At 34.7% G+C, this 12,415-nt stretch overlaps 2 protein-coding genes across 10 annotated transcripts; one reads left to right on the forward strand and one right to left on the reverse strand.

Moving 5' to 3' along the window:
* Nucleotides 1-2,319: 2,319 nt before the first annotated feature.
* Nucleotides 2,320-9,432, forward strand: LOC103484902 (uncharacterized). Of its 6 annotated transcripts, XM_051080078.1 has the most exons (15): nucleotides 2,323-2,535; nucleotides 2,665-2,745; nucleotides 2,914-3,024; nucleotides 3,888-4,060; nucleotides 4,162-4,285; nucleotides 4,687-4,762; nucleotides 4,992-5,088; nucleotides 5,469-5,571; nucleotides 5,725-5,858; nucleotides 6,395-6,572; nucleotides 6,824-6,978; nucleotides 7,813-8,022; nucleotides 8,366-8,713; nucleotides 8,797-8,923; nucleotides 9,035-9,432. In XM_051080078.1, exons 4-15 carry the CDS (start codon nucleotides 3,950-3,952, stop codon nucleotides 9,184-9,186), a joined length of 1,815 nt encoding a protein of 604 aa, XP_050936035.1. In that variant the 5' UTR covers nucleotides 2,323-2,535; nucleotides 2,665-2,745; nucleotides 2,914-3,024; nucleotides 3,888-3,949; the 3' UTR covers nucleotides 9,187-9,432. The 6 variants fall into 6 exon arrangements, with proteins under 6 accessions (XP_008440494.2, XP_050936035.1, XP_050936034.1 ...); XM_008442272.3 differs by lacking the exon at nucleotides 2,914-3,024 and having other exon boundaries at nucleotides 2,320-2,535; XM_051080077.1 differs by lacking the exon at nucleotides 2,914-3,024 and having other exon boundaries at nucleotides 2,665-2,853.
* A 972-nt stretch (nucleotides 9,433-10,404) lies between these two features.
* Nucleotides 10,405-12,415, reverse strand: LOC103484849 (uncharacterized). Of its 4 annotated transcripts, XM_051080083.1 has the most exons (4): nucleotides 12,038-12,254; nucleotides 11,691-11,725; nucleotides 11,325-11,409; nucleotides 10,405-11,244 (listed from the first exon to the last, which is right to left on the reverse strand). In XM_051080083.1, exon 4 carries the CDS (start codon nucleotides 11,151-11,153, stop codon nucleotides 10,509-10,511), a length of 645 nt encoding a protein of 214 aa, XP_050936040.1. In that variant the 5' UTR covers nucleotides 11,154-11,244; nucleotides 11,325-11,409; nucleotides 11,691-11,725; nucleotides 12,038-12,254; the 3' UTR covers nucleotides 10,405-10,508. The 4 variants fall into 4 exon arrangements, with proteins under 4 accessions (XP_050936040.1, XP_050936041.1, XP_050936038.1 ...); XM_051080084.1 differs by lacking the exon at nucleotides 11,691-11,725 and having other exon boundaries at nucleotides 12,038-12,415; XM_051080081.1 differs by lacking the exon at nucleotides 11,691-11,725 and having other exon boundaries at nucleotides 11,325-11,404; nucleotides 12,038-12,259.

Raw genomic sequence — 12,415 nt, forward strand, 5'->3', positions numbered from 1 at the left:
ACGTGTTTATTAAAAAGTGTTCATGTATGTCTAACAAAACGGTGGATCTCAATTGATATTGTATAACTATTGTCTAATACATCGACTGCTCTAACAAATTTGATTGTCGAATATAAACATGATTTCCAGACTAAGGTGACTTGTTCACCGACATTAAAAAATATTTATAAAGATAAAAATATAGTGCGGACAAAGTGAAAGAACATGTTGTATTAGTTATTTCTACTAGGTAAACGAAGAAACTGTTTTATTTGAGAGAATAATTTAGAATATAGAATAAAAATACATCTAGAGTCGGGGGTTTATAATACACCCCTCTAAGTCACATTACTAAAAATGTAATTAACATAGAAATGACAAGTACAAACCAGTAATACACTGTACATAGTTAGGCGTGCAAATTTGTTCACAAAACACTGACTTTTTATCTATAAACTTAAATAACAAAAGTTTAAGTAAACTATATTGATTTTCATGATTGAACATGCCTGAAAAAAATTATTTAAGAGATGGAAGGGAAAAAGAAGTGATTTTATTTCAAAACCCACCTAATGGTATAGGTTTAGGGTTTAAGCAATTTGATTTTAGTTGGCATTTGTTGAATTTCAAAATCTAAAAGGCCAATTTTGGTAATTTTGATTTCATTGGACCGTTGGTCGCATTCCCAACTACCACCGCCGTCGAAAGACGACAAAACAACAACAACTTTTGTAGAGCTCCATGCAGCTGCTGTCTCCATTGGTGCACCAATTTCAACTTTCAATGTGAAATTTATTTGTCCTTTCTCTTCTAAATTATTCCAAGTATTTTTCTACCATTTTGAATTTAATTTCATGTATATTATACAATTAAAATTAAAAATATATATAACAATATTTAACAAAATTATAAATATAGCAAAATCGATCGAATGTTGCAAAAATCGATCTAAGGTTATTAATAATAGAAATTTATTAATGATAACATTTACTCTATTTGTATTTTTTAATGTTATTACAGATTTAGTTATTAATCTTAAATTTGTTACTTATTTATTTTAGGATACCTATTGAAGTTTGTTTTATGACACTCTTATATATAAAAAGAATCAATATATCTAAATATGTGTTGTTTTCATCGATTTAAAAAAAAAGGAACAACTAGGTACATTTTAACATGCACCTATCTTATATGTTCCTCGTTTTTCCGTCATATAAAAATAAAATTATTAATACTTAAAAAGATTATTTTTGTATGGTGAAGAGATGAAGAACATATAAAGATGCACATAATCACTGTCTTTAAAACAGGAAGAGTAATTAGTAATTTAGAAAGAAATATCAAATTATACCCTTAAATTATGAGATTATATCAATTTAGACCTTGAACTTTTAGAGTGGTATCAATTTAAACTTCATAATAGTAGTTGTATTAATTCGAACCCTAAACTTTCATAAGTGTATAAATTTACGCCTCAAACTTCCATAAATGTATTAGTTTAAACTATCAATTTTCATAAGTGTATCAAAACAAAACAAATGTATGTGAAAGTTAAAATTAATGCAATCGTGTAATTCCAGTGTTTAACTTAATATAAAAGTTGAGAGTTTAAATTGATACAATTATTAGTTTGAGGTTCAAATTAAATGACTCCCAAAGTTTAGGGTCTAGATTGATATAATTATTAGATCAATGTCTAAATTGATATAACCTCGTATTTAAATTGATATCTTCTTTGACATTAATTTTGCAACCTTAAAAAACCATCCTAACCGATTCCCGAAAAAAAATCCAAAATGGTTATTTTTAAATATGGGCAAATAAACAAAATATTTACAAAATACAAGGAAACTACATATTATATTAACGATACATATTAATAAACAAATGGTGTCAATCTATTACTTACATCGATAAACTATTATAATAGAATATAAAACTTTGTTACATTTATAAACATTTTCTACAGTTTTGTTATTTACAATATTTTGTTTAATAAACTTCTTTTACGATAAAAAGATATAGGATAGAACAATAAAATATTTTAACGTTATAAATACTATGTCATTAAAAATTAGGGGTGGACATTGAATCGAATGTTAAAATAAAATCGAACCGATGTATGCACAAAATCAAAAAATTGGTTCGATGCAAGTTAAATTACTTAAACCAAATTTGAACAGCTCGATTTCGGTCACGATAACTAGTACAACTTTTTGAGAGGTTGGATTGCTCGTAACTATTGTTGTACCACAAAGGAAAATATCGTTACTCTAACCCCCCAACGTCAAAATATTTGTGGTACGTAGTAAAATGAATCTATGCCAGGGGGTTTATTTTAGCCCTAATTTTCATCTCCCCGCCCGCGCCCCTACGTTTTCATCTTCTTCTCAAAGGAGTTGCAGCCGCCGGCGGTCACTTCCCGTCTCCATCTCCATCCAAGCGTCGATCCTCGGCCGCAAAAGCCACGCTTTTTTGTTCGGGTTCAGCCGGAAGTCAGTCGCGCCTCCTCCTCTATCACGCATGCTGTCCGCTCCTCCGCCAGTTGACTGCCACGTAGGATTGACATTATTTTTAAAAATTACATTACTTAAACAAAGATTCGGTTTTATTTTGAAATGTCTTTGAAAATCGTGAAATGGCGAATTTATATCATCTGCGTATATAAAACTTCATTTTTTGTAGACACTACTGAAGATAACCTAACTCCGCGGCCCCGCCTTACTGAAAGTGAAGTAGACAGTGGAAGAGTTTTCAACTTCCAGGGTTCGTTTCAACACAACTCAACGTTGTAGCTAATCTTTTATTGTTTATCTTCAATCTCCCTGTCTCATTTTCGTTCATGTTCTTGCTTTCTTCCTTCGGCGGTTCTTTGTATGTGTGTTTTGGTTTGCTGATTTATTTATTTATTTATTTACTTTTTGTTCGATTAAGGGTGAGGTTTCAACATCATGGAGGTCATCGATGACGTTCTAATCTGACTTTAAAACTATTTCTAAAAGGAACTGTTTGGGGGTGTGTTCTGGAACGACTTGAAAAATCTGTGTAAGATTGATGCAAATTTGCGAGCTTTGAACTGAGAACAACAATAATGAAGTACTCAACTAATTTTCCAGTGATGCTGTACCTCCCCACCTCAACTTTTTTATTTGCGTATTTTTAAATACTGTTCATTTATGAATCCCCCTCTCCCCCCTTTTGCACCTCAAACTTTCTGCAATTCTGTGGAATACGATCTATGGTTGGTGGTTTTTTTTTTTTTTTTTTTCTTTTTCGATCTTAATCTATGTTCCCATATCAGTTATTTTTAAGTTTACTGGATAAGAGTCAGGTCGACATAGTCTTTTCTCTGTTTTTTGTGTTCTTTTTTTTTTTTTTTTTTATATGAACCTCTGGTTGTAGGATAAGCTTGCCAAGTGGCTTTTATCAATTATTGTTGAAAATATTGGAACAATACTGAGCGTTAATGATTCATTGGTCAAGGTTTAAACTGTAAACAATTTTGATGATAAATTTCTCATTGGTAATATATTGAAGGCGAAATGAGTCCGATTGTATTGGTATTATTTTTTAGGTTGATATCTTGGAAATTGCGGTTTATGTGTTGGGTACAAACGTCAATCCACATCCTGTCTATGTGAATTTTCTTGATATGTCTAAGGGTAAAGTAGACAAATGATTAATTACACTTAGTTGTCCAAGTTGTTAATTTGTTCAAAACAGAGTAATTTGTATTTTGTTAATTATGTTATAGTTGTTAATTTTTCTCCTATTTATACAAGAGGAGAGTATTGTAATTGGTGAGACGAATGAGTTTTAGGAATAATATTCTAAACCTCTCATACTTGTTGCCTATGTATTAGTAATGCGGTATATAGATGATGTTTCTGACACTAGCGGTTTGACAGGCTGAGGGAAGAGAACCGTTGGTGTCAAGAAACCAAGCAACAAAAGCGAAGAAGTGACAGTGATGTTTAGGTCTGTTGTTGCTCATTCTCCTGCCACACCTATCACTGCTATTTCGTCTGGAGAACCCCGTGCTCGGCTTTTTCTTAAGGAAGCCAATCCTTTGCCTCTTATTGTAATGTGCAATTCACCCATTTTTCTGTTTTATTTTCTATTTAAATTTTGGTAGCAACAATCCCATATTCTGGGTTTTTTACTCTTCCCTTTTTTTAACAGTCTTTATTCACACGTGTCTCTCTCCATCATTGTCTGCTACGGCAGCGGTGCTCTACTCTCAAAGCCATGGCTGATGGTGAAACCATCACTTTTTCTTCAAAGCTCACAATACCATCTGCTTCTGGTAATATCCTCTTGTTCTTTTATATTAAACATTACATTTTCTTTTGAAGGCTTTGAATTTTGTCTGTATGTTTCTAGTATGTTTGAGAGATGGACTTTGGTGGATAAAGGACATGAAGGGAAATGTTGGTTGTTTCCTATAGGTAGTTAGCTGAGTTGTTAATCTCTAAAAAACTAAAGGCTACCATCAATCATTAACTCTGAGGTTTAAATTTTTTTTCCATTTGGAGCTTAGGTTTCAGTTTCTTTTGCTTTATGATGTAACTTGACTCAAGTGGAAACGCTTTTGTATCAGTCATGGTTCCATAGGAAGTGCTATCTTTGATATTTTTTCTATATAGGATCTTTTTATAGCAATTTGGGCATATCAATTTGACAGTTGTTTCCTATTATGTTCTTCAGGAAAAAAACTAGCTCTGATATCGTTGTCAGACAAGAAAAATCTTGCATTTCTAGGAAATGGGCTTCAAGAATTGGGGTGAACTCTTCTTTTCTTATTTTGCAATTTGGTTTAAGTTCTTTGCTTAAAGATTGATCACCTCATTTTGAAATCATTAACATGTAATCAATGGATTTTCTTATAATTTTTTTTGGTGACTTCTTAGTTATGACACATACTATGTATGTTTTGTACCTTCTCTAGATTGTGCCTTGGGCATTAAAACATTCAAAACATATATTATACAATGTATCTTATGAACTTGCAGCTATACAATTGTTTCAACTGGAGGAACAGCATCTACGTTGGAAAGTTCTGGGGTTCATGTTACTAAGGTGGAGGAGGTTACTTGTTTTCCTGAAATGGTATGCTGCATTTCTTGTCTTTGTTCAGATTCTGAATGGAAAAAGTTCCCCAAAGCTTCCGGAAATGCATTGCTGTGTGCAGTTCACCATTTTGCTTAGATTCTAAAAACGTATTTTAAAGTCATACATGGCATGAAAGGTTGGCAGTATTTTCCTTTGCATAGATTCTTGAAGCACTCTTGTATGAAGTTAAGAGGCAGATGCAGTATATTTTTACACAATCAAATGCCACCGTTCTTGCTCATCTTATACATTTATTGACAAGTTTTTTTTTGGCTTGACTTTTCATCATTATCCTCGTATGAAGTTAGCATATAATTAGGTGGAGACTTAGCTGACCATTTTGTATGTCAATCATAATTTTTATTTTGTGGTTGCAGCTTGATGGCCGTGTAAAAACTTTGCATCCTTCTATACATGGGGGCATTCTTGCTAGAAGAGATCAAGGGCATCATATGGATGCCTTAAAAAAGCATGGAATTGGTGAGCTCTATGCTTGTGTTTTATTCATGTACATCTTTGCAATCAATCTCCGGAATTCTTATATGGGTCCTTCCTAAGTTCTAATGGCATTTCAACTGCAATGCATGGCCTTCTGAGCTTTACTTCCTGTTTTCTAAAATAGTCTCTCTGCAGGCACATTTGATGTTGTTGTGGTAAACTTGTATCCTTTCTATGAAAAAGTAACCTCATCTCAAGGAATTAACTTTGAAGATGGAATCGAGAACATTGATATTGGTGGCCCAGCTATGATCAGAGCTGCTGCAAAGGTAGGAAAGTGGAGAACTGTGTGGGTAAATTATTGCCAAAGTTGTCTTGGGATTTGTATTAGCTTCTTCCCGAATTCCTATGGAAGTCGGATAGAAACACGAGATCTGTTATTGATTTGTCAAATGGTACTAGGTTTCTCTTACAAATATGGAAGTGAAATTAATGAACTAGCTCAAAGCCATTTTGGCTTAGTGGCATCAGAATGTGTGAAAAAAAGTAGAGGAATTTCAAGGAATGAGTTCAAATCCATGGTAACTATACACCTAAAATAATAAAATCCTTTATGATTTTTAACTATTAAATATTATCCTATGAAGTTAGTTATGGTGTGTATAAGCGGGTTTGAGGACTCAAAAACTTTTTAAGGAAAAAGATCGGTGTAATGGCTTGAAGACCATTTCTCTAATGTGAGGATGCATATCATGCTTTAATTTTTAGTTTAGATTACTTTCATTTCGTGATGTACAATTTAGCATTGTTTTTAGTTTATTGTCTAGGATGTTTTATTGATACGTGGACGAACATGCACATGCAGAATCACAAAGATGTTTTGGTGGTCGTAGATACTGAAGACTATCCTGCACTGCTTGAATTTTTGAAAGGAAGTGAAGATGATCAACAATTCCGCAGGAAGCTTGCTTGGAAGGCATTTCAACACGTAGCTTCTTATGATTCTGCAGTCTCAGAATGGCTGTGGAAGCAGACTGTTGGAGGTAAATTCCACGTTTCATCTCTGCTGTGTGTATAAGTACTAGGATTGGTTCAATCATCTTTACTATGCCCACTCATTTTGTCATTTGGTCCAAAGATAAAGTAAAGCATACACTTGTCAAAACTAAGAAAAGAATTAATTTGCATATTTATTTTTACTATTATATTCTCGATGAAAAAATATATATATATATATATATTTTGTTAATCTTGTGGAATTTTAGATTAAGCAGTCTTCTGTGTTTGTTCGTAGATAAATTTCCTCCCAGCTTTACTGTGCCTCTTTCCCTCAAAAGTTCTCTTCGCTATGGGGAAAATCCTCATCAGAAGGCTGCGTTTTATGTTGATAAGAGTCTTTCTGAGGTCAATGCTGGTGGTATTGCTACAGCAGTTCAGCACCATGGAAAGGTGAGCAAGTGCCTCTCTTCATCAATTCATTTGTGGGTTGAAGCTACGAGAAATACACACTTGTCAATTGTTGCCTTTCTGCAGTTATTTCTGTTTGCTAACAAAGATCCATGGTATAAAGGATTAATTTTATCTATTATGTTTGTGCCTTCAAATTTTCTGAAACAATTACAGTAAGCCTTGGCCTGATGAGAACATGGAGATGTTTGGAATTTATGATTATGATAATGATTTATTGGAAGTCGGTTGTTGCATTTTGGTTGATTTACTGTTCTTGATCACTTTCCCAAGTAAGTTCTTAGATAAGATGGGCCAGACTTAGTTATCTAATCATTTTTAAGGAGTAATATGATTCATTTCCACTTTACAGAGAGAAGGAAATTTTAATTTGTGAGTAATAGTTAAATGCTTACTTGTGAATCGTAGCTTTATGCTTGTTGTTTCCTTTGTACTTTGAGCATTAGTCTCATATCATTGTCTTAATGAAGAGGTTTGTTTCTTGTTAAAAAAAATATTTCTCAACTCAGGAAGGCAGTATATGTAAACTGTTTCAATTTCATTGTGGAGCCTTCTCTGTTTGTTTACCAAGATGATCATGGAAATGCATCATTAATATCCAAAAAGTAAGGCTTCTCCTAAGTATGCACTGAGATTTGCGATATTACATTATTTAGCCTTCTATTGCATGCCTTCATTCTTGCTCAAAAGTTCCTTTGATGTATGAAAATTGTTATTGGCATAAGATTATCTGAATGTGCCGCATTACATTTCATTCTCTTTAATCTCATATGCCATTTTAGTTTCATTTGTCTTGGAAATTTTTGATTTATGCAGGAGATGTCATATAATAACTACTTAGATGCCGATGCAGCTTGGAATTGTGTATCGGAGTTTAGCAATCCTACCTGTGTAATTGTGAAGCACACTAATCCATGTGGTGTAGCTTCACGTGATGATATTCTGGAAGCATATAGGCTGGCTGTGAAAGCTGATCCCGTGAGTGCATTTGGTGGCATTGTCGCCTTCAACATAGAAGTTGATGAGGTTGGTATTTTTTGTTCCTTAAAACATGTTTTGGGGACCAGCATTCTGCCTCATTTAAGGAATTAATCCTCTATCAAGACATGAGATCGTTAAGACAATTGATTGGACTTGAAACTTTGATAATTTTATGGTAACTTTTGGAGCACTTAATTTCAAGTAGATGGTTGCCAGACTTCCTACAGCTTCCAAAACATTGAAGCACTGTCATGGAACACCATACAAAATTTTCATCTACCAAGATATATTTGTGCTTTTGTCATGTATTGACGTTTGGTTGCTATTTGATAAATTAGATGAATGAAGAAGCCAAATAGATTCAATTCTTTACTTTTACTGTATTTAGACTCTTGCAAGGGAACTTAGGGAGTTCAGAAGCCCAACAGATGGTGAAACGCGGATGTTTTATGAGATTGTTGTTGCACCCAAGTACACAGAGAAAGGGCTTGAGATCTTGCGTGGGAAATCGAAGACATTACGAATTCTCGAGGCAGGCAAAAACGAGAAAGGAAAACTATCACTCAGGCAAGTTGGTGGTGGATGGTTAGCACAGGATTCTGATGACTTGGTTCCACAAGATATAAAATTTAACGTAGTTTCTGGAAAGGCTCCTCAAGAAAGTGAGCTTCGGGATGCAGAGTTTGCATGGCTATGCGTTAAGCATGTTAAGAGTAATGCCATTGTGATAGCAAAGGTTAGTATAATTCTAACTCTGAATTTTTCTTGACATGTTTGTTTTCTGTTGGAATATTTCTGATGCTGACTCTTTTTTGGCAGAATAACTGCATGTTGGGTATGGGAAGCGGGCAACCAAATCGTCTTGAGAGTTTGCGGATAGCCTTGAGGAAAGCAGGGGATGAGGTGAAAGGAGCTGCTTTGGCTAGTGATGCATTCTTCCCATTTGGTAAATTCTGGAAATCAAATTAGTGGTTTTAAAGCATCCTATGTTAGCTACATGTGTGGTATGACAGTAATAGTGAATTTGTTCTTATGTGCTTGCAACTTCGGTTGGCAGCTTGGAATGATGCAGTGGAAGAAGCATGTCAAAGTGGAGTAGGTATTATTGCAGAGCCAGGGGGCAGCATCCGAGATCCCGATGCCATCGACTGCTGCAACAAGTACGGCGTGTCTCTCGTCTTCACCAACGTGAGGCATTTCAGGCATTGACATTGAAGATGCTTGTAAACCACCCTCCCCAGATTCTTCGTCATCCCCTGAAATCTTTTAAAACTTTGCTGGGACACCACAAAAAATGAAGATGTGTTTTTCTTTTTCCAAATCTTAATGCAGAGGTTTGACGTGGGTGTAAAATAAGTAAATTCAAGTCGTCGCTTGAAGTAGGTTTAACATGTAATCCTTCAACTCTAAATAATAATGAAACGCCTCGGAGTACCTTCAAATTATTGTTCTCAATTCAGGATTGTTTGTTTCTAGATTGACGCCCCTTTCACTCTAAGAAGAAGAACTACATTTCAAATGGATGTCATCCGATTGAAACGTTTTATGTCATTCTTCTTTTTTAAAAATACATATTTTCTATTAAAAAAATTATTTGTGATTAAAAAGCAAAGAGTATAGTCGGTTAGATGTGGGATGCACTTCATCATTACTTTTTATTTTATTAACATGCTTAAGAATGACGGTAGGGTAGATTTTTTGAACGAAACTTGTAAAACTAGTTTTTGAGATTTAGAGATTGCTATTTAGTCCATAAAAAAAGAAAAAGAATATGTTATGTTTTTTTTTTTTTTTTTTTTTTTTTTTTTGCAAGTATGAGGTCTTAATTTTGGGTTTAAATTCAATTCGATGCGTAATAGCTTTTTAACCTATTCATTTTTAAAAGAAAAAAAGTCACATACCCAAACTGTTTAGAATCTTTAATTTAAGTTTAAATCTAATCGAACTATCTTTAGAACTTTTTAAACATATTGGCGACATTCCTCAATCAGAATGCTAACAAAACTGGAATAAGATTTAGATCTTGTTTATTTATTAAACCCTTTCCAACAGTTTTTAGGAAATAGTCTTTTTATATTTTCAATGAGAATTTCTCCGAACATAAAATTTGTATGAAACCTGCAAAAAATTGAATAGATATAAAAAAGAAGAGGAAAAATCCCAATAACATCCTCACTTCCTTTTAACAAAATTAAAAGAAAATGCCTAAAAAACACAATCTAATCCAAATATTTCAAAATTAAAAAAAAAAATTAAATGAAACCTTCAGCCTTCTTGAGTTCTAAAAAAGATGCCCCTTAAAAAAGTAGGGAAAAAGCAGCAATACAGGTGTCGTTTCGTTTGACTATTAAGACAGAAATGGAACAGAAGATGTTGCTCCTCTTGCATTCGTTTGAAGATGAGTAAATGCTATCTTGCTAGAAAATGAAGACACTGAAAAATGCAAGATATTATTATAGAAAAACATCGAGTCTAACGAAGCCAAGAACAAAATACATGGAGACAGTGGATGACTAAAAGCATACATTCATTCATTCCAAGATCACTTTTGCACCAAGTGCTTTCATCTTTTCAATTATTTGTTCACCCTCTTCCTTTGATAGTCCCTTCTTCAACACCGATGGGGCTTTATCCACTAAATCCTTTGCCTCTTTGAGACCTAAATCAGTGAGACTTCTTACCTCCTTGATAATTTTAATCTTTGCAGACGCTTCGTAAGACTCTAGTTTCAACTCATAAACAGTCTTTTCTGCTTTCTTCTCCTCCTTAGCAGTTGCTGATGACACCTTCTTCACCATTCCAGCCAACCCCACAGCTCCTGGCTTCATATATCCAGCAACTGGCATCTCTGTCATTCCCAATTTTTTCATCAAAATGGAAGATAATTCAGCAACTTCAACTAATGTGAGTCCAGATATTTCATCTACTAGCCTAAAAACACGATCTGTTGGAGGACTACGATGCTCTGTTGGATCAAAATTAGCAGGATCGTAGTCAGCTGGAAGCCTTCTCTGATCAATTTCCACCTCTTCCTCTTCCTCCTCTATCCGAGAAGGTTGAGCATAATTTCTATGCACTCCATTTCTGTTGAGAGGATTGAGGGCAACTGTAGAAGAGCGAATGGTGTTTGCAAACACATTGGGTAGAAGATGACTTATTCTTGAAACTAAGCGCATTTCTCAAGTTACCAAATTTAACTTTCCCCCTGAAGTAGCAATCTACTTAAATCGAACCCATTTTTGAGTTTCGGAAGAACAATTCAGTGGCCTGGATATAAAAGAAAACTAAGTCAACAAACTAATCAACATTAAACACCCATTAAGAACAAAGAGCTATAGACAAGATACCGGTCAAGAAGACAGGTATTTCTTTTCTCTGTTTCTCAAAGTCCACGCCCACCTCAGGTCCCTAAACCCCCAACTTAAGGCTTTTCTTCATTAAGATTAACCAAAAATTCGAACACACGACTCTAGTTAGGTTTAATTCAAAAAACTGTGCTATGGGGCATCAAGAAAACAAGTGATTAGTTTTCTTATAGGCCTTAAGTTACAAGTAAAAATCCCAATACAAATTATCCAGAAAAATGAAGAGAGAAACTTCACTGTGAAAATTTTGACATAAGCTTTCAACACTCTTTAAGCATGCCTATTTTAAGCTATCTATACAACTCTTTAGTTAGTCTTGAGCTCACAGGCATATCAGGCAAATCTTACCATGTTTATAACGAACTAATAAGTGCTCCAAATTCCTATACGAATAAAACACTAATGTTCAGATTCATAGAAGAACCCTTGTTTCTACACTATCAAATACTTCGTATTTGATAATCACAAATCAAAGCTAATCACAGCACAACAAGCAAACTGAAACAGAGAAATGCCAAGATTCGCAACCAAAACAGCTAACCAGATAACCTTTTACTGCGATAAATCAAATAGTGCACTCAAACAACTGATCTTACCCAATATTGACTACAAACAAAACATCACAAGAAGACTGAATCGAAGATCAATAAATCGAATAACAGACTCGCAGAAAGCACGAGAACATAAAAACTCACGCTGAGAGATGACAATTAGGCGCTGAGGGAGGGTGAATGAATGCAACCCAGAAATGAGAGCGAAACGCTGAAGCAGGGAGCGTGGTGGGTTACAGTGAGCCGTGAGGATATTGGTGGATTGCCGGCGATAATGGCCGAAGAAGCTTCAATGTCGTCGAGACAGGGTGGTGGGTAAGCTCCAGATAGACAGTGGTGCAGATCAAAGGCAGTGTGAAATTAGGGCTCCCAAAGCTAAAGAGCTGGGCTAGAGCTAAAGATAAGAAATGGGCTAGGCCTATATGGTGACGTTTGGCCCAATCAAGGTGAGTCTGGGGCCCAAGCCAGGCCCAGGTTTTGGCAATAGGCCCAACCCATGTTTCACACCGAACAATCTCCTCA

This window comes from Cucumis melo, chromosome 12 (genome assembly GCF_025177605.1).
Source record: "Cucumis melo cultivar AY chromosome 12, USDA_Cmelo_AY_1.0, whole genome shotgun sequence".
Lineage (NCBI taxonomy): Eukaryota > Viridiplantae > Streptophyta > Magnoliopsida > Cucurbitales > Cucurbitaceae > Cucumis > Cucumis melo.

Coding starts and splice junctions, on each gene's coding strand:
- LOC103484902 (XM_008442272.3), top strand. CDS start 3,950: ATGTTTAGGTCTGTTGTTGCTCATTCTCCTGCCACACCTATCACTGCT. Junction 4,061..4,161: donor CCAATCCTTTGCCTCTTATT/GTAATGTGCAAT, acceptor TTTTTTTAACAG/TCTTTATTCACACGTGTCTC. Junction 8,023..8,365: donor TCAACATAGAAGTTGATGAG/GTTGGTATTTTT, acceptor TACTGTATTTAG/ACTCTTGCAAGGGAACTTAG.
- LOC103484849 (XM_051080084.1), bottom strand. CDS start 11,153: ATGCGCTTAGTTTCAAGAATAAGTCATCTTCTACCCAATGTGTTTGCA.